Raw genomic sequence first — 24,728 nt, forward strand, 5'->3', positions numbered from 1 at the left:
GAGAGAGTTCCTAGATTACATTCATATCTGTATAGTTCCTATGTAGTGTAGAGTTCCAATTATATTTAATGATGTACTCCCTCCGTCCCAAGGTATTAGACCAACTTTCCTTTTTGGGTTGTCCCAACATATTAGACTCATTTCTTTTTTTAGCAAAAAGCATCTATCTTATTTTATTCTCCACCTACTTTTTTCTCTCTTCTCTCCCCTACTTTTTCCCTCTCTCCTACTTTACTCTCTCCACTTTAACTATTTAAATATCAATTCCTTAAATCATGTGCCCAAAAGAAGTGAGTCTAATACTCCGGGAGGGAGTACTAAAGAGCTTCAAATTACCCTATAAATACTAGGGTGATTTGCTCATCATACACAACAAGAAATATAATCCCTTTACTTCCTATAGCAATGCCTATCCAATCTTTCTATGTCTCTCTCGATTACCATGTTTAACATGGTATCAGAGCAGTGTCGATCTTGTGGATCGGTCACTAGCTCGACACCTTCCACAGAAAATTTTACAAATACAAAAATCATGATTACAATCCAAATATCTCAGTTTCTCAATCCTGAACAACTCCTTGAATGCATATCAAAATTGATTGCTCAAAACAAAGATACAACCTACCAATGTTGCAACGAACAACAAACTGCTGCAGCCCAAAAAGGACTTGCTGCCGGGAGAGAAACCAGTAGCTACTGCAACTGGAAGAGAATCTACATCCGTCGCCGCTGTCGGGAGAGGAACAACAGCCGTCGCTGCTGGGAGAGAATCAACCCATCCAGCCGCAGGAAGAGGATCAGCAGCACAAGCAGAACCCGCCGCTGCCTACGTTAGAAGAGAACCAACAACTGCACGGAGAGAACCAGCCCCTCCAGCCGCCGAAAGAGAATCAGCAGCAAACGCCGCCACCGCCGCTGCCGTTAGGAGAGAACTAGCAGCTGCCGCCGTCAGGAGAGAACATACCATCGCTGTCACGCATCGCCAGCCGCCGTCATATGCCGAAGTCGTTTCCAATTCCGGCACCAAACAATCGCCACCTCCGGCTGACCACTAGTGGGAAGAAGGAAGAGAATTGTGGGTAAAGAAGAATGGAGTAGCGGCGTCCGGCCGTTCTGTAGGAGGTAAAGGGTTTGGGGCTTTGCCCCCAAACCCTTCTATTTCTCATAAATTACAGATTTCACCCCAATCTTTCAAAAATTCCAAATTTAAGGAGCTAAAATGTGAAAACCTTGAATTTCAATCCAACATCAAGTGTAAAAATTCCTTTGAAGCCTTGGCTTATTCCTCATCCTCAAACATAGGCCCCAAAGACTACCATTAGATTTTTGATTGTGGGGCAACCGATACCATGTCCTTCGATGCATCCGATTTCCTTGATATTTCTAAGTCCACAAAAACTTATGTTCAAACTGCCAGTGGGGAGTTAGCACAAGTGAAAGGGGCGGGCACGATCATTATCTCACTAACCCTTCACCTCTCGAACTGTCTTTATGTTTCGTCATTGTCCCACAAACTTTTGTCTGTTAGTCATGTAACAAGAGATCTCAACTGCTAATTCAATCTCGTTTTTGCATGTTACATGATATCAAGACGGGGACGATAGTTGGGCGTGGCACTGAGCGACATGGACTGTACTACGTGGATGAGATAGCCCAACAGAGTACTGCGATGCTGACTCACGGACTGACTGACAGACAAATTTGGCTCTTGCATCGCCGGTTAGGGCACCCATCCATAAAATATCTTCGCCTACTCTTTCCTTAGTTTCATCCACGCATGTTTTGAATTGTGAAACTTGTGTTTTGGCAAAAAGTCACAGACATTCCTTCAAATTAAACAATACTAGAGAAAAATCTTCTTTCGCTTTGGTTCATTCTGATGTGTGGGGTCCTGCCCCAATTACTAGAGGACAAGGTTTTCAATATTTTTTGTTATTTATTGATGATTTTTCACGTATGACTTGGATTTATTTTTTGAAAACAAAATCAAAAGTTTTTGAGAAGTTTACTGAGTTCTATCATCTTGTACAAACTCAGTATAACTACAAAATTCAAATCCTTAGATCTGATAACGGGAGGGAATATGTGAACTCTAGGATGACATCTTTCTTCACTGAAAAGGGTCTTGTCCACCAAACTTCGTGTGCTTAAACGCCCGAACAGAATGGGGTAGCCGAGCGAAAAAACCGATACATCCTTGAGATCACCCGTGCACTCCTTATAGAGTCTAACATCCCTAAATCCTTTTGGCCGGAAGCCATCGCAACAGCCGTGTACCTCCTCAATCGTCCACAGGAATCCTAAATTTCAAAACCCCTTAGAAGTCTTCTCTTCCCAAAATTCGATCCCATTATCTTCCACCCTCGAACCTAAACTTTTTGGGTGCACAGTTTTTGCTCACATACCCAAACATGACCGTGATAAATTCTCATCATGTGCAGTCAAATGTGTCTTTTTGGGTTATGGAAAAAATCAAAAAGGGTATAGATGCTATGATTTGTCAACAGATCGCATGTATATTACTATGAACTGTGACTTTGTTGAGAGTGAATACTTCTATAGCCAATCTAGCAGTCAGGGGGAGAGTGAGACAGGAAATCAAAATAGTGACGTACTACATTGGCTACCTTTGTGGGAAGAAACCATTCAGGGAGAGGATATTCAAAGGGAAAACAGCCAACCTAGCCTACCAGAGCCAAATCTTATCACAGAAGTCGGTCCAACAGAGTAAGTTAGCAGTAACACCGGGCAGTCAAATTCCCAAGAACAGCACATGCCACTTCAGGGCACCGCCAAGCTATCCGACCGTCCTTGAATCCTGAGGTAAATACTTCTGATCCCAATATTGGTACTGTTAGTAACAGTGTGTGATTTGTGTGGAAGATTGAGAGAGATTGTTGTTGGAAAAGAAGAAGTATTATTCAATCCCTTTTGGAAGAAGATACAAGTGAGAAGACAAAACAATTCTGCTAACTAAAACAAAAACAGAAAAGTCTATTTTAGTCAACATCTGCTGATCCTACAGCTAAGATTCAATTTCAATATTAATTGAGATCTAACGGTTGTTGTACACTCTAAGTAACGAATGAGATATTCAGCTTCTTTCTCATAAAACTCTTCCTCCAACTAATGATCTGATCACATCTTCAGCTCAAACAACAATCCTCTACCTTGATCGATCATTTGCTGTCAGAATCCAGTTTGCACGAGTTAATCAACTTCATGCAAGTTTCAAGCTTTCCCTTTTGCAGCGGCTTAGTTAACATATCAGCCGAATTTTCTGAGGTGTGGACCTTGAACACTTCAACCTCCATTTCTTCGATCTTTTCTCTTATAAAATGCAACCGCACATCAATGTGCTTGCTCCTCTCGTGTTATACTTGATGTTTAGCCAAGCAAAGTGCGCTATTATTGTCACAACCGATAGCCACAGTTTTTTGCTTCACATCAAAATCATTCAAGATCCCCTTCAACCAATAACTTTCCTTCACCGCTGCTGTAAGAGCCATGAACTCAGCTTCAGTCGTGGATAGTGCAACCACACCCTGCAGACTCGACTTCCAACTGACAATTGATCCATAAAGTGTAAACACATAACCTGACTGAGATCTGCGGTTGTCTATGTTACAGTGAAACCTCTCAATGCATCTCCTTTATGTTGCTCCTTTCCCTTGAACAGAATCCCACAATTTGCAGCACCCTTGAGATACCTTAGCAACCACTTCAAGGCAGACCAATACTCCTTTCCATGGTTTGACATAAATCTGCTAGTCACAGACACTGCTTGAGCAATATCAGGGGGGGTGCTTATCATAGCATACATCACACTGCCAATGATATTGGCATAAGGAACGTCCTGCATTTCCTGTTCCTCAATTGCATTTTGTGGACACTGCTCAGTAGACAATTTGTAACGCTACCTCATGGGCACCCCAACTTCCTTTATGCTGTTCATCTTGAACTTTGAGAGTATTCTAGACACATAATCAGATTGTGTGAGCCAAATTTCTCCTTTTTCTCTATCTCTGATTATAGTCATTCCCAATATCCTTCTAGCTGGCCCAAGATCTCTCATATCAAAAGCTGCACTAAGATCATCTTTCACATTCTGTACTGCTTTCTTTGACATTCCAACCACCAACATATCGTCTAAATATAGCAAAAGGTATGCCACAACAGCTCCACCTTCTTTCTTAACATACACACACTCATCAAATTTTGATCTGAAAAACCCACTATCAAGCATGTGCATATTAAACTTTTTGTGCCACTGCCTACTTGTCTGCTTGAGCCCATATATGTTTCTCTTTAACAAGCATACTTAATATTCATGCCCTGGTCTTGAGAAGCCCTCAGGTTGAGCCATATAGATGGTTTCCTCTAGGTCTCCATGTAGAAATGCAGTTTTAACATCTAACTGCTCTAACTCTCAATCTCTCTTAGCCACAATTGCTAACAAGATTCTGATCGATGAATGTTTCACAACATGTGAAAAAAACTCATTAAAATCCACACCTTGCTCCTGAGTGAATCCTCGAGCAACAAGCCTAGCTTTAAATCTGACACTTTCAGCATTCTGGCCTTCTATTTTCTTTTTGAATACCCATTTACAGCTCACTACCCTTCTTCCTGGAGCTCTTTCAACTAGAACCCAAGTACCATTTTTGAGCAGTGATTCGATTTCCTCTATCATAGCCTTTGATAAGGCTAACTTTATGCATCGGTTATGTGGTGAGAAAACACTTTATTTTGCTGGTCTAACGCAATTTTTAAGCCAGGTGTGTGAAGGAGACGCTAAATCCAGGGAAAGCTGGAGACAATGGACTAGCAGAGGAAATTGAAGGAAAGTGAGCAGAACTGAAGGGAAAAGAATGGCTAGAAGAAGGAAGTCAATAGCTGAGGGCAACAAAGACTATTTATACCTCGCCGGGCCCACTTCAACGCCTATAAATAAAGGAGCATGCATCACACGCCATATACGATTTTTGCTCTTAGCTCACACACTCACACTCACACACACACTTGGTAAATGGGAATTCTGGGATAGCTTAGGGTTTGTAAGGGGTTCATCTTCGGGAAAGTCAGTGTAACACCGTCCTCTCGGAGGGCGAAGAAACAATCTGCTTTTCATTCAGCTTTTCGTACTTTTATTTCGTCGAACTTCATCGTTTTGGAAGTCGATTTGGTTGTTGATGTTACCGATTATCTATGCATTTAGTTTGTTTTTGTCATGTTGGTGTTATCTTGTGTTGATTTATGATTCTGGATTTTCGTTTGAAGTTTTATTTTGGCAGCTGAATATTAATCTCTGTTTTTGGATAATTTTGTGCTTGATCTGGGGAAGAGGTTGTGGATCTGAATTGTTGTTGTTGATCAGTGGTTGTTTGTTGAATCTGAAGCTATAGATATATTTTGGTCGGAGTTTGTGTCGGATGCTTGGATCTGGAGTGGATTTAGCTTCCGAGGTTGGATCTGAACAGGGGAAGAGGTTGTGGATCTGAATTGTTGTTGTTGATCGGTGGTTGTTTGTTGAATCTGAAGCTATAGATATATTTTGGTCGGAGTTTGTGTCGGATGCTTGGATCCGGAGTGGATTTAGCTTCCGAGGTTGGATCTGAACAGGGGAATCAAGTTGTGCATGGGTTTTGAACTCTTTGCTCTCTTTTCAATTTACTCCGTCTAGTAGCCGTAGATCTGCTTAGATTTTAATTGTTCTTCGTTTAATTGCTTTTAAACCAGTCTGCTTCATTTCCAATTTACGTTCCATCTCTGTTTTACTGAATTTTTATGCAAATCAATTGGAGAAGATGATGTCGCTGTTAGTTAATATTTTAGTTAGTTGTTTTCCAGCTTTTCGTCCGTACTTTACCTTTTCAGCAAATGGTCCCCACTGTCAGTTTATTTCCCGGGTCTAGGTAATTTAGAAATAGTTTCTTAGATCTAGTGGTTGTATTGCTTGATTTCCAGTTTACATGCATGATTTCTGTTCCGCCTAGATCTAGTTGTTAGCGTAGCAAATTTTCAATCTCAAGTTAGTTTAATTTCCTCAACCCAAAAATGCGTGGCAACAACCAACCCAAATATAGTCTCAAATCCTTGAGCATGTTTAATTACGCATTCATCTCTGTGGGATCGATTCCTACTTCCCTGTGCTAATTTTTAGTATAAGTGGTTGAGGGTTTTTGAAGCAATATCCTGTGTGTCCGACGACCGAGATCTTCCGACGATCCGTGAGTTCCTAGACCTTGTGATCTAGTGGATTCCCTGGACCTAGGAGACTTGTTATTCCTTTCTGTGCACACAGTACTTAGCAAAATACAGGAAAAGGTTGAGCTTCAGCCTTCATCCATTTGTCTTTCTCTTTAGATTGCATAGCCTCTTTGTATGATGAGGGTTCTGCAAAATCCACTTCTTCAGCCACAAATAGAGCAAAATAGAGCATCTCACAATCTGAAAACTTAGCTGGTGGTTTGGAGACCCTCCTGACTCTATCTCTGGCCAACATGTAATCACTAAGATCCTCTGGTGCATCAGGCTGATGGTTAGGTGAGCTAACTGGTATATCAGCTATTGTTTCCTGAGTTTCTGATTCAGACTCTTGAACCTCCACCTCAATCTCATAGGCATTGCTCTCTTTGTTAGGAACAATAGTTGTTGATCTAAAAGGAAGATTTTTCTCCCAGAAGACCACATCTCTATTTATTAACACCTTCTCATTCCCAGGTTCAATGCACCACAATCTATACCCCTTAACACCAGATTGATAGCCCAACATCACACACCTCAAAGCTCTAGCCTCCAACCATGTTTGACATGAGCAAAAGCCTTGCAACCAAAATTTCTCAATCTGGAATAATCAGTATGATTCTCATACCATAAGAAATCTGGGATTTTTCCATCAATGCTAGAAGATGGGCATTTATTAATAAGCTTTGATGCAGTAGTTGTTGCCTCTGCCCAAAACCTTTTTTCCATTCCAGCAGTCAAGAGCATACACCTCACTCTCTCCATGATGGTCCTATTTGCCCTCTCAGCCACCCATTTTGTTGGGGATTCAATGGGATAGTTCGATGCCTTTTAATCCCTTTAGTTTTACAAAACTCATCAAATTCCTTAGACAGAAATTCAAGACCATTATCGGTTCTTAAACATCCAAGCACACATCCTTTTTCCCTTTCAACCTCAGAACACCATTCCTTGAATTTAGAGAAAGCCTGTAATTTATCTTTTAAAATGTACAACCATATTTTCCTAGAGAAATCATCAATAACAGTCATGTAGTATCTTCCACCCCCTACTGATTTCTCTTGAGCCGACCCCCATAAATCACTATGTGCATAGTCTAACGGTTTAGATGAAGTATGTTTACCTTTAGGGTAGGGCAGCTTATTGGATTTCCCCAATACACATTCTTCACTTGGAGCCTGATCTCTGGTCTCAACCCCTTTGATCACTCCCAACTTTGCCAATTCTTGGATGCTTTCTGCAGCTGGGTGGCCAAGTCTTGTATGCCACAATTTGAAATCATCTTCAGTCACAGAATGGCGTTCATCTTGGCCCTTTTCAATAGAAGCCTTCAAGTAATAGAGACTGCCCTTTCTTTCTGCCTGCAACAGAGTTTTCCCTCCTCTGCTAACAACCATCTTACCTCCAACAGTGTGACATCCCTAACCCGAAACATACATTTTTTTGCATATTAGCATATTTTACTGTCATTGCACATTATATTGTCCTTTGTACTATAGAAATATTAAGTGTGTCATAGAGGATGTGTCAGTTGATAAGATGATAGTTGAATATATTTATAGAGAATTTTGAATCTAGAATATTTTTAAAATAAATATAATTATATATTATGTGTGAAACATATATTTTTGCCTCAGTATAGTAAAGTTAAATGTGCATGTTAATTACGTGTGTGTGTGTGTGTGACTGTGACATTATATATATGTGCAAACTTGTATCTAATGCATGGAAATTAAGTGTAGTTCCGTAATAAAAGAAAGTTGATATGTATATACGTTGTTTTATTCTAATACATAACTTTTAAATATTATATATGAATATGTGTAGGCCACTTGTGTGTATATAGAACTGATAAAAACATCACAAGTGTAATGCTAAGAAATACGTGTCGTGTATACACATATCAATATTTTTGATTAGTCTGATGTCGGTTTAATTTTAAAATTTCCACCGATCCTATGAATATATATATATACACGTCTATCAAGGGTTAGTGGTAAGAAGAAAAAAATAATCCAAATAAAGAATGAGTAGAGAAAGAAAGGAATAACAATATTAAAAAAAAAAGTAGAGGAAAAGGAAAATTAGTCAAGGGATGGAGAGCCGTGGATTGGAAATCAGAATCAGGAGCTTAGTTATTTGTCATAGTCAGATGTGTAAAAATCACATTTTTAATTTTATATGTTATATGTGGATGATTGTTATATGTTAAATTGGAGTAAATATTTGAATTATATGATGTAAGCCTAAAATAGTTATATGTTATTTGATTTTGATGGTGTAATATGATGTGGATATGTGATTTGTGCAATAGATATATTTATCTATAGTATTGGAGTTAATTGATGAATTATATGATAGAAATATGTAATTGATGCAATTGATATGTTTGTACATGGTATTGGAATTATTTGAATCATAGAATTAAAGATGATATGTGACAATCTTGTCCTGGATCTGATATCAATGGAAATGAAAATAGACCTATGGGTCATATACAATGATAATAGACATATGGGTCAATACAAAGAGCAAAGAGGGACCTTCGTGGAAAGGTCAAATCAAAGAGGGGCCTTCGTGAAAAGGTCAAAATATGCAAAGAGGGGCCTTCGTGGAAAGGTCAAATCAAAGAGGAACCTTCGTGGAAAGGTCAAATAAATATAAGGGACCTACGGGTCGTGTACAATGGAAATCTCGGGCAGATATCAGGCTTGATCTGTCACAGAATAATGAAAAAGACGGAGAGGCATATGCATATGAATATTAAATTGTTTATGATATTTATTACTTTTGGTGATATATGTTGGTGAAAGAATGTGTTTGATATTTGGAATGTGAAATTAAAGGTGAAAATTTATATGCACTGAGTTATGGCTCATATAAACCACTAATATTTTTCAGGAATAAGATATCAGTAATGTTTCGGTTAATGTGAGTTATACAAACTCCACATGTTATCAGGGTCGGCGGCTGACGCGTTTTGGCAACCTTCTCCTCCTCATCATTTTTGCATGTAAATAAGTGTATAGTTGATAAGTCGTATTCTAAGCCTTGGTTACTGGTCAGTATGTCGTGAAATGCATGTATTATCTGCAAAACAGTTGCTTAAGTGTGCAGGATTAAAGGATCCAAGTCAGTAGGAGATGATTCAAGTGACGCAAGTGAAAAGGGCGCTAGAAGGGTGCAATACTGACCAGGATGCATGCCAGAGAAAAGGCTCGAGATGGAGAAGAAGGATAGCTGGGATGATCATTAACAAGGGCAAAAAAATCAAAACTTGAAGGAAGTCTACCCTAAAAGCAAGGGCAAGCCTCCCTATAAAAGAAGCCACTTGGAGAGAGAGAAAAGAGTTCGCCTTTAGAGTTGGTTCCTTAGAGTTCGAGAAAATCCAACCACCACACTTAGTAGAATTCTCTCGAGAAGATCAGTCCTTCAGCATTGTCCAACCTCTCGTTCCTCGCCACAGCTATGGTCACTTGACGTCCAAAAGTCTGCCGGAGAAGTCATCGATCCACCGTTCCAGCCAATTGCCGTAGTAGTATAGCAATATCATCGCCCGAAGTGGCCAAACAATCGTTATTTTGCTTTCTAGTTTAATCTTTACTTGTTTTCGTCGTTGGTTTTATTGCAAACACTCATCGTTGTTGCCTTTTGAAGTACTTTGTGAAGTTCCAACGCTTAAATTATGAAGTTTCTATTTCGTATGTCGGTTTGGTTCGAGTTTGCTTCATTCTGCTTAGGAAAGTTGGATCTAGTTGCTGCTTTTAATTTCTAAGTGTTTTCTTACCTGGAGTTGTCGATCTGAAGTTGTAGTTATGTTTTAGTCTAATCTTCGTGCTTGAGTCTTCGTGTTGCATTATAATCACCGCCTTGCATGTTAGTCAGTAGAAGTAAAACTGCAGTTTCACCGTTTATTTTAAGTTCAAGCATTTTAATCAATCGATCTTGAGTTTGAGGTTATAAATCTGAGTCTAGTTATGGTGTTTGTGTTCATCTGATTTTTTTTGTTAATACTTGGTGAAGAAGAAAACGTCAAAATCAACTTTAGTTTGGACCACTTTACTTTTACAGACTGAAGGCCCTACCTTTTGTCCTAAAGGGAGAGGCCAACACTTGGTTCATGCGCCTGCCAGCCGACTCTATCAATACATGGGCCGATTTCAAGTCAGTTTTCCTAGCCGAGTTTTTTCCGTCTTCAAAGACAAGTGCATTGAAGAGGAAAATATCGTGCATAAGGCAAGAATATGATGAAACCCTAAGCGAGTACTGGAAGAAGTACATGAGTCTTCTGGAGTCATGCCCCAACCATCGCATGAAGGAGATAGAGGTGCACCACACTTTCTATGAGGGGATGAACAAGGAAACCAAGGATCTGGCGAATTCATCATCCGGAGGCGATTTCACCCAGTTGAGAGTCAGTGAAGCCAAAAAGGTGTTACGCAAGCTGTTAAATGCGAAGAAGACGTACGACAACGCAAGAGATGGGTACAGCAGAGAAAGGGTAGCAAGTGCTTCAGCTACTGACCAGGAGGAACAGATGGATTTGAAGATGGAGGAATTAAAGAAGGAGTTGCTGACTGCAATCAAGCAGAACACTCTACCACCTTCTCCGACTGGAGGCAAAGAGGCCCCAGAACTACCATATGATCAGCCGGACAACTCGCTGGATGTGGAGCAAGCAAATGCCGCAGGATACTACAATTCCAACGCAATTGGATTCCGGGAAGGCAGAGGGATGCACCGTGGAGGGACCACCAAAATTTTCGATGGGGAGATGGAAATCAGAATCAGAACCAAAATCAGGCTCCAAATCAACCCAACCCCCACCCGAACCAAAATTCCAACCGTGGCCCGACAAACCCTGACTACCAGTCTAACTGGGTAGGAAGAAATCAGCATCCTCAGAACCAAAACCCTCAAAACCAGAATCCGAACCCTGCCTATGTGCCACCCCATCAGCGAAACAACCAGAACCAAAACCAGAACCAATTTAACCCAGGGCCTCAACATAACACCCACAACCAAAACCAAAATCAGTACCAGCACAACCACGACCAGTACAACCCTCCTGCCCAGTATAACCAGTACCCACAGAACCAAAACCAACAAAGTTTCTCGGGCTACCAGTCAAACCCACCACCCCAGTATAACCAGCACCAGGGCTCGAACCAATTCCATCACCCAAACAGGTCGAGGAGGTCTATGGAGGACATGATGGGAGAGATGCTTGCCTCGCAGCAAAGCATTAAAAACGACTTGCAGTCCAATAATGAAACAATGCAAGGAATGCAAAGTGCCCAGAAGGAGCATAAGGCAAATATGGATATGATGAACAGGCAGTTGGCCCAGCTCGCTAACTCGGTGGGCGAAATGAAAGGGAACTCAGGGAAACTCCCATCTACAGTCCATGTACCTGAAAAGGCAAATGTGAGTAAGATTACACTGCGGTCCGGAACAGCCTATAATGGACCTCAACTCAAGAACCCTATTGGGGAATCTAGTAAGGAAAGGGTGCTGAGCGACACCATCTCAGTGGAAGAACTCAAGAGGCCTCTGCCTCAGATGGAGGATCCGTTTTTCTAAACGAGAAGCCTACTGCGGAAGGAAAGGAGGGAGAAACACAACCTGGAAATGAGCAACCGGAAGGTGCAATGCCCACATCAGAACCTCAAACCCATGAGGAACCAAGGGAAAGTCCACACGGACCAACTGGAGAGGCTAAGGGAGAAAAACCGTTTCCATACCGGTTTGTGACGAAAAGGAAGAAGGAAAACCCTGTGGATTTCATGTCGATCTTTGGAAAGCTGGATGTCACCATACCATTCCTCCAAGCCGTGAGACTGCCCCCTCTGGGGAAGTTTATAAAGGAGTTTATAGCCGGAAAGGCCCAGGAGGATGGAAAAATCATGGTGGAAGGAATAGCGTCAGCCATTGTACAGGAGAAACTACCACCCAAGAGAGCCGACCCAGGTATGTTTACTTTACCCATAACAATTGGAGATGTGAAAATTGAGCATGCAATGTGTGATTTAGGAGCATCTATCAATGTCATGCCGTTATCCATTTATAATCAGTTAAAGGGGGTAAAATTGTCACAAATACTAGGGTGTTGATCCAACTGGCTGATAGGTCATGTATAAATCCTGAGGGTGTGTTAGAAAATGTGTTGGTCAGGATACAAAACTTTACTTATCCCGCTGATTTTTATGTCATTAAAATGAGCAAACCAGAAGCTAGGGAGTCCAGCGGGATATTGTTAGGAAGACCATTTTTAAGAACGGCTAAGACAATTGTGGATATGGCTGAGGGGACAATCTGCATTGACTTTAATGGTGAGAAATTTGTCTTTGACATCAATGAAGCCATGAAAAAACCAATAGATTCTGAAAATCTATGTTATGTTGATGTAATTGACCCCTTAGTCCAAGAATTTCTTGAGACCGAATTATTGCAGGAAAAACTCCAAGCCTTGGATGTGTATGCCCAGGCTGATGTGGAAGCAGCTGCATGGTGTGATCTGATCAGTAGCCGAGGGTTGACTGACGAGGAGATCGAAGAAGCAATTGCGGAATTTTGTCAGAAGTCAGAACTAGCAGGATCCGTAGGGGCCGTGCTGCCGGCCAGTACGGAGGAAAAATCAGATGCTGAACAAGAGCAAGAGGAGGATTCAAAGAAGAACCATCTACCTATAGACACACTACCCCTGCAAGTGGAGTTGAATAAGTTGCCAGCGAACCTTAAGTATGCCTGCCTCGGGGAGGAAGACTCGTTCCCTGTAATCATCAATAGCGGGCTAACTGAAGAGCAAGAGGCAAGACTACTAACTGCGCTGAGCAAAAACAAGAAGGCTATTGGATAGAGCCTTACGGACCTGGTAGGTATAAGCCCGGACGTCTGCATGCACCACATTAGGCTGGAGGATGGAGCCAAGGCACATAGAGATTCTCAAAGAAAGGTGAACCCAAACATGCGGGAAGAAATACTGAAGGAAATCTTGAAGTTACTCTCACTGGGCATTATATACTCGGTACCAGATAGTGAATGGGTCAGCCCAATCCATATGGTCCCCAAGAAATCAGGGATCCAGGTGGTTAAGAATGAGAGGAATGAGCTAGTTCCCACCAGACTAGTTACTGGGTGGCGAATGTGTATAGATTACCGAAAGCTGAACACTGCAACCAGGAAGGACCATTTCCCCCTGCCATTCATCGATCAATTGCTGGAGCGACTGGCTGGGAGGAAGTACTTCTGCTTTTTGGATGGCTACAGTGGTTACTTTCAAATCTACGTGGACCCGGAGGACCAGGATAAGACCACGTTCACCTGCCCGTTTGGAACCTATGCGTATAGGCGTATGCCATTTGGCCTATGCAACGCCCCCGGTACTTTCCAACGGTGCATGATGAGCATATTCTCGGATTTGATTGAAGATTGTATAGAGATCTTTATGGATGATTTCACTGTCTATGGAGACTCTTTCGACTCGTGCTTGCAACATTTGGATGTGGTACTAGAAAGGTGCCAAGCAAAGAGTCTGGTTTTAAATTTTGAGAAATGCCACTTTATGGTTACAGAAGGAATTGTGTTAGGACACGTGGTGTAAGAAAAGGGAATCCAGGTGGATCAAGCTAAGGTGGATGTCATATCCAAACTACCATTCCCTACTGATCAGAAAGGAATAAGGGGTTTTCTTGGCCATGCTGGATTTTATCGAAGATTTGTCAAGGATTTCGCCAAAATTGCCCAACCCCTTACCAGACTTCTCCAGAACGAGGTGGAGTTCGTTTTTGACGAGCATTGCAAGGCTGCTTTCAACCTCCTTAAGGAAAAATTGATTTCTGCACCGATTATTCAGGCTCCTAACTGGGATCACCCCTTCGAGGTGATGTGCGATGCTAGTGAGTATGCAGTGGGGGCCGTACTGGGTCAGAAGATCGATGGGAAAAGGTACGTGATATTCTATGCATCTAAGACCTTGAATCAGGCCCAACGGAATTATGACACAACCGAAAAGGAGATGTTGGCGGTTGTCTATTCATTCGAAAAGTTCAGGCAGTACCTACTGGGATCCAGAGTCATCGTCTATACTGATCATGCGGCAATTAAGTATCTCATTGCGAAGAAGGAGTCAAAACCACGACTGATCAGATGGGTGCTGCTTTTACAAGAATTCGATTGGGAGGTAGAAGACAAAAAGGGGGTTGAAAACAAAGTAGCGGACCACTTGAGCAGAATAATACAAGAAGGGAACAGTGAGGATGTGAGAGATCGATTCCCGGAAGAACATTTGTGTGAAGTAATTTTCTCCGCAAGGAATATCGATTGGGAAGAAGTGATGAGACTTACTGGGCAGGACGTAACAACCAAGGGCAAGGAGAAAGTAGGACATGAACCCTGGTATGCGGACTTGGCCAACTACCTAGTGACGGGAGAGCTACCAATGGTGCCAAACATGACAAAGGCTCAGAGGATGAAGATCAAGAGCGAAGCAAAGTATTATTTCTGGGACGACCCGTACTTGTAGAAGGCAGGAACCGACCAGGTCATTAGGAGATGTGTTCCTGACTGGGAGCAACGGGATGTACTAACGCACTGCCACTCCTTGGCATGTGGAGGACATTTCCGGCCAAGGAAGACTGCCAGAAAGGTGCTAGATAGCGGATTCTACTGGCCAACCCTGAATAGAGATGCATACGAGTTCTGCAAAGGCTGTGACCGTTGCCAACTGACCGGTGGGATCTCGGCGAGGGATGAAATGCCGCAAGTTCCAGTAATTGTTTGTGAGGTGTTCGACATCTGGGGTATGGACTTCATGGGTCATTTTCCCTCATCTTATGGGAACTCCAACATCCTGGTGGCAGTTGACTATGTATCAAAGTGGATAGAAGCCAAGGCCACAAGCACTTGTGAATCTAAGGAAGTCACCAAGTTCCTCAAGAGTCATATATTCAGCCGATTTGGGATACCAAGGGCAATCATCTCCGATCAAGGGACTCACTTCTGCAACCAAACGGTCGAAGCATTGATGAAGAAATACGGAGTTCATCACCGCCTATCCAGTCCTTACCACCCTCAAGCCAACGGGCAAGCAGAGATCTCAAACAGGGAAATAAAGAGCATTTTAGAGAAGACAGTCAACCCTTCCAGAAAAGATTGGAGCACAAGGTTGGAAGATGCCCTGTGGGCATATCGCACCGCCTACAAAACTCCTGTCGGGATGTCCCCCTATCGCATCGTCTTTGGGAAGATGTGTCACTTGCCAGTAGGAATTGAACACCGAGCATACTGGGCAGTTCAGCAGGTTAACGTGGATGCTAAGAACTGTGAAGAGGAAAGGAAGCTACAACTACAAGAGCAGGAAGAACTCAGATTGGAGTCATTCGACTCAGCCATGTGGTACAAGGAGAAAACAAAAATGTGGCACGAAAAAAATCTGAGAACCAAGGATCTCCAAGTTGGTCAGAAAGTACTACTCTTCCAGTCAAGATTGAAGCTAATGCATGGGAAACTCAAGTCAAAATGGGCAGGACCTTACATTATCACTGCACTACGTGCTAATGGAGCGGTCGAGATTTCAGGGAGTATCCCTAACTCTGAACCTTTTGTCGTTAATGGACACAGATTAAAAATATATAGGGAAAATGAAGAGATGTGTGTAGTGGAAGAAATTCCACTACACGTTAATAGCGTCTAAATGACCAGTAGAAAAGGGGTTTAGAGTTCCACCTGGTCAACGTAATATGATTTGTGCTTATTGACCAGGTAAAACTTTAAATACCCTTAGTAATGATGTAAATATTGTGAATAATTACTAATTTAACTTAAGTTAAGAAAGAAAAGCCCCAAAAATATTTTTCGGATCTTAAATATTAATTTGGAGTTCATACTGACCACGAGGATACCACTTGGGTGAAACTCTGAATTATATTAAAGAGCCATTTATTTGCTTTATTTCTATTTCTAGCTAATTGAGAAGGGGGAGATGAGTAAAATTTGAATTTTGGTGCGTGTTGAAGCTTTGCAGGCGAGTGCAGAGACTGGGAGGGCGCGTGGAGCAGGGACGTGACAGGAGACGTCCAATCAGCTGCGAGAACTCCCAACCGCCTTCCACACGAAGCGTCGCAACCTGGCAACCGCCTACCACCGGTCAAAACCCTCAACTACCCACCCCTCTATAAAACACCCCACCGCCTACTCCTCTTCACTTTACAAACCCTTACCTGCATTCTCTCACCCACAACCGCCATCCCACTCCGAAAACTACCACCCACTACGAAAACCACCGTGGATCACTACCGGAAAAAAAGAACCACCACCGATACAACCATGGCAAAGAGAAAGGCAACCAACAACCCAGCATCTACCACCGGCGAAGTCCCGTCAGAAGTCCGAACGACAGCCGAATCGCAGCCGCCAAGTCCACAACGATCACAGCCAACGCCGACGACACAAATCCCGGCAATGGTTCCTTTAGACGCACTGGCAGCGTATCTGAATGAAATGGCCAGAAAGCAAGGGTTAATGACGGATGATGAATTCCAAGCGGTTTTGGGCAAGGGAGATAGGATCGTGGTAAACCCTGAAGGGGTGGCTTAGGTACTGGACCTCGCATCCCAGGCAGTAGGGAGAGGGGAAACAACCACGGAAGCAGAAGAGTCGGAAGGCGTAGTCCACCAATCAGTGGAGGAGAGGACAGACGAACAACCGAAAAAAGCTGAACAACTTGAGGAGGAGAGGCAAGAGCCAGGCACACATCAAGAGGAAGCCTCAGTGGTAACTAAACCCAAGCCAGTAAAGAGGAGGCTAGTGTTGAAAAACGACCCCAAGGCAGAGAGGCAGAAACCCCAAAGAGTGTCACAGAGATGCTTAGGAAAGTGGAAGTCCAACAAGGCAGGAGCAAACACAGCAGCAGATGCGGTGGATGTTTCGAGCGAAGACGAGAAGACTACACCTACAAAACCTGGGGAGGAGCCTTCGAAAGCTAGCCAGGAGGACACCCAAATGGCAACAGGGACAGTATCATCAACACCGACTGACCAGAAGGAGAATACTGACAAGGTGGCTGAGGGTCTGGACCTCGCATCAAAGTCAGTAGGTCGGGAGGAGGCGACGAGAAGTGATACTAGTACCCGTGCGGTGACCGAACCTACCACCCAGGAGGACGTTTCAACAAAAGCCGACGAAGAAGCAGAGGCAATGGAAATCGAAGAAGCTAAGTACATCCAGGAAAGGAAGAGAAAGGGGAAAGCCCCTGTTAAGAAGAAACAAGCCGTGAAGAAACAGTGCACTGCCAATGCCAGCATAGTGATCAGAGAACCGGAAGAGAGAGGGAGATTAAGCGACAGCGACTACACTTCCAGCGAGGAGTCTTATTCAGAGAGTGATATCTCTCTAGAAGGGGAAGAATACCATGAGCAGCAGCTCCCCGACAACCACCACGAACTAGTCCACCCTCCGATAGAGAGGATCGTTTACCGACGATGGAGGGTAGAGCTCACTGATGAGCTTATGGAGGACATGAAGCACTACGACACCAAAAATCTTCAAGACGCATTTGACGACAAGGAAGATAGCAGCAAGCAGGTTAAATGCGGAAAGGTACTCCACATACCCTCTTTGGATGAGTTATCTGTTCGTGATTCCTTCCTGGCCAGTATGGAAGCATTGGGTTTTGAATGGCTGTTAGAGATTAGGGACCCGGAGATATCTGTGAGGTTGTCAAAGGAGTTCTTCACCACGTTTAGGTTCCAAGTCACTACGGACCTATACGAGGTGTCAACTTCCTTCAGAATATTTGGATGAGAACTGTCCATGAGTCTGATAGAGTGGACTGTGCGACTGGGTATGTGTAGCCTGGAGGAGGCTATAGGACCAGACTGGAGAAGCCGTGAGAGGGGGGTACCGAGGAGACACATAGAATTTGAGCCCCAGGAAGCCTGGGAGGAGCTAACCCACCCCGATGCTGGCCAGTTCGCCTCCACTAAATCTAGATCCACCCACTTCAACAATTCCATGCTGAGATTGGTGCAACTCTACTTAGGCTATAACCTACTGGGGCAGAGTAATTCAGCTTCCAGAACGTCCATGACCGAATTGTACTTGGTATGGTGCGCTAATCGTGGAAGAAAACTACATTTGGGATTTTGGACAGCCTACCAATGCCACCTGATAGCCACCTACCCAGCTAGAAACTTGTCCCTCTGCCACATACTAGGAGCTTTCGTGCGCAACAACATCATCATAACAGAGGCAGAAGACCTATCTCCGATGTACATGGTCGACGCTCCTGGCCTGTTCGATATACCCTTCTTCGTCCGCACCAACTTGGTATACTACAGAGAAGGAGTACCCCAGTTCTACCCAATGGGAGAAGCCCCTAGGGGAAGGGCACAATAAGGCCAGGAGGGGCAAGCTGGGCAGATCGACCAAGCGCAAAGGCTGAGGCAAGAAAATCTAGAGAGGGCAGTAACTGCGCTGGCAGAGGAGAATAGACAATCACGGGCAGAGATGGCGAAGCTGACAACCCTAATGGAGAGCATCCTAAAGGAATTGGCAAGAGGAAAGGCAAGCACTGGAGCTGGAACAAGCGGACATGGAGGACAGGAAGAAGAAACCACCGGACCTGAGGAAAAAGAAGGTGATGAACAAGAGGAGGAAGATGACAACCAACCGGAACCCACTGAAGAAGAACCAAAGGACCCACCTGCACAGACCCATGCGCCAAGGAGGAGCAGGAGGAACGTCTAATCGACCCCCCCTCCCCAAACTGACCAGTTAGTTTTCTTTTTTATTTTAAGTTTTTTTTTTTAGTTCTGTTTTCTTACTTTTGTTAAATAGGTAGAATTATGTGTATTAATTGTAAGCAAACCCCATTCATAACACTTAGCCTATTTAATAGTCTAAGTGTGAGAAGTAAAGGGTTTGCTACTTCGGTGCCTGTGTTTTTTTTATTATGTTTTTGTGTTCTGTCATAAGCATGTTAACTCACACTTAGCCTACTGCGTAGAATTATGTGTATTAATTGTAAGCAAACCCCATTCATAACACTTAGCCTATTTAATAGTCTAAGTGTGAGAAGTAAAGGGTTTGCTACTTCGGTGCCTGTGTTTTTTTTATTATGTTTTTGTGTTCTGTCATAAGCATGTTAACTCACACTTAGCCTACTGCGTAGTCTAAGTGTGAGGAGTTTATATGTTTATATAACATGTTTGTAAAATATTCTGCTTTGTTTTATAAATCTAGGTATATATCTGAAACTCTCCCACTTAGCCTATTGCATAGTCTAAGTGTGAGAAGTTTTTAGATATAATATGTGTTTGTTGTAAATGTGTGTCTGTCATACTAGCCATTCCCAATTTTCACTTCACAGCCCGTATCTGGGGCAGACACTTGTGAAGTGAGAGGGGGGAGCAAATGGCCAGTATGACATGTATATATATGTTATTTGAGTCAGTGCATGTTAGTTTTTTTTTAGGGTTTGTTTAGGTCTAGGAATTATGTGTTATGTTTTTTTTTTATGAATGGGCTTAAAACTCAACTGCCTCGAACTGACGGTAAGGGGAATTGAGGGAGATAAGGCATGCCGGAAAACAGAAACCACCCCCTCCAGTAACCCCAAGTCAGTATAGATGATGCAAGTATGAAGGAAAAACCCATCCCTTAGGTCAGACACGAAAGCCCTCTTAAAAGGTGAGTTAGAAGCCCCAAAGTGGAACTGCTTTCCACTAAACACTGAAAAAAAAAAAAAAAGAGGCTACCACATGATGTCTAGGGTAAGGTGACCGCGTGTAGCAAACCCTGAAGGCAGTAGGAAACCCCCCCCCCCAAAAAAAAAAAAAAAAAAAAAAAAAACTACCCTTAGAACCCCATTTTCTAACCTGATCTATACCCAGAAATGACCCATCAACCATTAGAACTGTGTGTGTGCAAGGCATAAGGCAAGGAGGTAACTGCCTAGGAGGACATACAAAAGAAACCAGCTAAAGAAAAGAAAGACAAAGAAAGAAGGAGAAAATCGATCTGAAAAATTCCAGATCCAAAAAAATAGAAGAAGGTATAAGGGTGGCAAAGCCACAGGAAGAAAACCGAAGAAAATGGTCGCATACTTGACCACAAAAAGAGAAAGGAGGAAGAAGGAATAAGGGTGGCGAAGCCACAAGGAAGCTACTGACCAGTTGGAAGCCAATGTCAGAAATTGTCCAGCCGAAGAAGAAGCCTTAGCTAGAAGCCTGAATGCACACAGTTCTCCCTCATCACATAAGTAGTTAGTTTTTGAACCCTAGAGCCTTAGGGACAACTGCCCAAACATTACAAACCAATAGCCCCGTTACAAGCCTTAAAGACCTTTAGGAGCTGCACGTGAGATCTGAGTCCGAAACATCTGTGGTTTAGCATTGAGAGGAAACAGTCCTAACATCCCCTGTGAGGAATGAGTGACTGAGTGAACCCAGTGTTTGGCCTTGGATTGGGTGATCCTGACAAGCAGATATACTGACTGGGGAAGAAAAGGGGGGCGGCGGAAGTTCAAGGCTGCCTAAGGCCGGATTGCACCTGATCTCGAGGGAAAGGGTGGTTGAAAATATAGTCTATTCTATGTGTTTAAGTTAACTATATGTTTAATGTGTTTGTGTCGTTGTTTGTTTTCTTTTCCTTTGCGTCAGAGTCTTGAGTCTAGTTAGGTAGAGTCGGTCAGGGGGAGTAACCAGGCTCGAATTCGACTTATTTCTTTTTGTTTGTCTTCACGCTTGAGGACAAGCATGTGGTAAGTGTGAGCAATTTGATAAGTCGTATTCTAAGCCTTGGTTACTGGTCAGTATGTCGTGAAATGCATGTATTATCTGCAAAACAGTTGCTTAAGTGTGCAGGATTAAAGGATCCAAGTCAGTAGGAGACGATTCAGGTGACGCAAGTGAAAAGGGCGCTAGAAGGGTGCAATACTGACCAGAATGCATGCCAGAGAAAAGGCGCGAGATGGAGAAGAATGATAGCTGGGATGATCATTAACAAGGGCAAAAAAATCAAAACTTGAAGGAAGTCTACCCTAAAAGCAAGGGCAAGCCTCCCTATAAAAGAAGCCACTTGGAGAGAGAGAAAAGAGTTTGCCTTTAGAGTTGGTTCCTTAGAGTTCGAGAAAATCCAACCACCACACTTAGTAGAATTCTCTCGAGAAGATCAGTCCTTCAGCATTGTCCAACCTCTCGTTCCTCGCCACAGCTATGGTCACTTGACGTCCAAAAGTCTGCCGGAGAAGTCATCGATCCACCGTTCCAGCCAATTGCCGTAGTAGTATAGCAATATCATCGCCCGAAGTGGCCAAACAATCGTTATTTTGCTTTCTAGTTTAATCTTTACTTGTTTTCGTCGTTGGTTTTATTGCAAACACTCATCGTTGTTGCCTTTTGAAGTACTTTGTGAAGTTCCAACGCTTAAATTATGAAGTTTCTATTTCGTATGTCGCTTTGGTTCGAGTTTGCTTCATTCTGCTTAGGAAAGTTGGATCTAGTTGCTGCTTTTAATTTCTAAGTGTTTTCTTACCTGGAGTTGTCGATCTGAAGTTGTAGTTATGTTTTAGTCTAATCTTCGTGCTTGAGTCTTCGTGTTGCATTATAATCACCGCCTTGCATGTTAGTCAGTAGAAGTAAAACTGCAGTTTCACCGTTTATTTTAAGTTCAAGCATTTTAATCAATCGATCTTGAGTTTGAGGTTATAAATCTGAGTCTAGTTATGGTGTTTGTGTTCATCTGATTTTTTTTGTTAATACTTGGTGAAGAAGAAAACGTCAAAATCAACTTTAGTTTGGACCACTTTACTTTTAAGTTACTTTTGCTTTTGTTCCCTACTTTTCAGTTGTACTGTCCAGATCTGTCAGAGAACCACCCAGCCACCAGATATGCCTTGTAGTCTAAATTTCCTCTTTTAGTAACTGTCTACTTTTCATATGCCTCTGAGACACCTTGTCCCCTATTTCCACGAACACCACCACATGCCTGTTATTTTCACACCCACTAGTCAGTAGAGTACCTCCTTTATTTCTTGCCTATGTAAAATCTCAACCCAAGCGTGGTGCTAACCAAAAACACCCAGGAAGGTCACCGCAGTTATCCAAACGTGTCCATCCTTGTGGGATTCGACCCTTACCTCCACTATACTAATCAGTAGAAGTGGGTTGAGGAAAATTGTTTGAAGCCAGGTCCCGGTTGTCGTACCAACGACTCAGCTGGGTCGGGAATCTCTTCCTGATCAGTTGGATACACTCCAAATTACATACGAAAACCGACATACAGAGACCACCTAGAGGCCCTTCAATAGTATATAGAGTGGTGAGAGGGTTCCACTACAGTTTAGAATGTTTGAAATATGTACTTGATAAATAGTTGGCTTTTGAACTTATATAATATGTGTGTTTTATTTACATGACGAGTGGATTATTTATCTTAAAATTTGAATTTAGTTACTATAAGTAGTTACGTCAGATAGGATTGGGTGTGACAAACAGTGACAATCATGCACCCTTTCTTCTCAAGCACACCCAATGAAATCAGATTTCTTTTAACATCTGGGATATATCTTACTTCATTAAGTAATTTTACACTCTCATCTTCCAACTTCATCCTTACAGTGCCTATCCCTTTTACACAGCAAACTTGGTTGTTACCTAGGATTACAAAGCCAACAATCTCATAGATCTCCTCAAACCAACTCAATGTTGAAGTCATGTGAAAACTAGCTCCTGAATCCATGATCCAGAGGCTCCAATCACTACCTTCCATCACATTCAAAGCCTCAGGGATTTCATTACCCTCTATACATTCTCCCAAATTAACAGCCTTACCTCCTTCATTAGCTTGCTTTCGTTTCCACGCAAAGCAATCTTTCTTCAAGTGTCTCGACTTCTTACACCAGTGACACGAGCGTGTTTCTTTCTTGTCACTTGCCGAGCCCTTGCCATTTTCTTGATCCTTCTTCCCAAATTTCTTTTTGAATTTCTTTACACTCAAGCTCTCAGCCATGGAATCCCCTGCATTCATCCCTTCTTTCTGCAATTCCTTGGCCCTCATAGTTGACTGAACTTCAGGAAGAGTGATCGATTTGTCACGACCATATAGAATCGCATCGCGCATCTAATCATAAGACTTTGGGAGCGCATTCAATAGAAGAATCGTTTTGTCCTCATCTTCCAATGAGATGTCGATGTTTTCAAGGTCATCGATCGCCTTGTTGAAATCTTCCATCTGCTCCAATATTCCTTTCTCCTCCGTGAATCTGTAGGAATATAGCCGCTGCTTCATGAAGTAGACGATTTGCAAGCTATTTCGTCATATACAGATCCTCCAATTTCTTCAAGATGCTAGCCGCAGTTTTTTCTTTCGATACTTCTATGAGCACCTTATCACCCAAGCATAACACAACAGCACTGTGAGCTTTTGCCTCCATTTCAGTCTTCTTTTGAAGAGCTTTCTCGTCAAGAACCCCCTTCTCCTTCGCATCATCGCTCTCGGATTCCAACGCCGATGAAAGCCCTTGTTGAATCAACATAGCTCGCATCTTCATCCTCCAAAGGCCGAAGTCGTTCTTGCCCGTGAATTTCTCAACTTCAAAACGAGAAGCCATCTTTAATCGTGGATTCGATTCCGCAATTCGAACTCGATTAACCCTGCGTCGGCGAATTTCCCTCGGACGGCGCCAATTGTTAGTAACAGTGTGTGATTTGTGTGGAAGATTGAGAGAGATTGTTGTGGGAAAAGAAGAAGTATTATTCAATCCCTTTTGGAAGAAGATACAAGTGAGAAGACAAAACAATTCTGCTAACTAAAACAAAAACAGAAAAGTCTATTTTAGTCAACATCTGTTGATCCTACAGCTAAGATTCAATCTCAATATTAATTGAGATCTAACGGTTGTTGTACACTCTAAGTAATGAATGAGATATTCAGCTTCTTTCTCATAAAACTCTTCCTCCAACTAATGATCTGATCACATCTTCAGCTCAAACAACAGGTACCTTACCTGAAACCACTAATAGTGACAGGGAAACCAGAATTGATACAAATACATATGAGCCACCTATAGAACAAGAGACAAGGCACGACAGATTGACTCACAGAAATACAAGGGGCATTCCTCCTCGAAGATACTAACCAGACTGGAAGGGACGGTAATCTAAGTACTTTGAGGAAAATTTTACTCAGGGCCATCTCACTGAAATGACAAGGGCATTTGAGGCTGCCCTATATGAAGAAGAAGAAGAAGAAGAAGAAGAAGAAGAAGAAATTCCACAGTCTTTCGAGGTAGCAATGAAACATAAGCATTGAAGGGAAGCCATGAAGAAGGAGATTGATGCGTTAATGAAAAATGGAACATGGGAGAAATGTACTCTACCACCGGGAAAGAAGCCAGTAGGCTGTCGATGGATCTTCACCATAAAAAGACGTGCAGATGGTTCAATCGAGAGATACAAGGCAAGGTTGGTCGCTAAGGGATA

The 24,728-nt window shown here is 42.6% G+C and overlaps 1 protein-coding gene and 1 pseudogene across 1 annotated transcript; one reads left to right on the forward strand and one right to left on the reverse strand.

Annotated features, from left to right (window-relative positions):
- Window positions 1-6,307: 6,307 nt before the first annotated feature.
- On the reverse strand, window positions 6,308-7,643 carry LOC148929224 (uncharacterized). Its single transcript, XM_089056757.1, has 2 exons — window positions 7,182-7,643; window positions 6,308-6,847 (listed from the first exon to the last, which is right to left on the reverse strand). The coding sequence occupies exons 1-2, from the start codon at window positions 7,641-7,643 to the stop codon at window positions 6,308-6,310; spliced, it is 1,002 nt and encodes a 333-aa protein (XP_088912883.1).
- Window positions 7,644-16,572: 8,929 nt separating this feature from the next.
- LOC148929225 (uncharacterized) lies at window positions 16,573-18,334 on the forward strand (annotated as a pseudogene).
- The last annotated feature ends 6,394 nt before the right edge of the window (window positions 18,335-24,728 follow it).

This window comes from Salvia hispanica, chromosome 4 (assembly GCF_029641045.1).
Source record: "Salvia hispanica isolate PSC_SH4W2 chromosome 4, Shi_PSC_v1, whole genome shotgun sequence".
In the NCBI taxonomy this organism is placed as follows: Eukaryota; Viridiplantae; Streptophyta; class Magnoliopsida; order Lamiales; family Lamiaceae; genus Salvia; species Salvia hispanica.

What these genes read in the sequence shown, in the direction of transcription:
- LOC148929224 (XM_089056757.1), bottom strand. Translation starts at nt 7,643, where the DNA reads ATGGTTGTTAGCAGAGGAGGGAAAACTCTGTTGCAGGCAGAAAGAAAG. An exon ending in TCAAGGAATGGTGTTCTGAG is followed by an intron (nt 6,848 to 7,181) that starts GTTGAAAGGGAA and finishes TGATTATTCCAG; the next exon opens with ATTGAGAAATTTTGGTTGCA.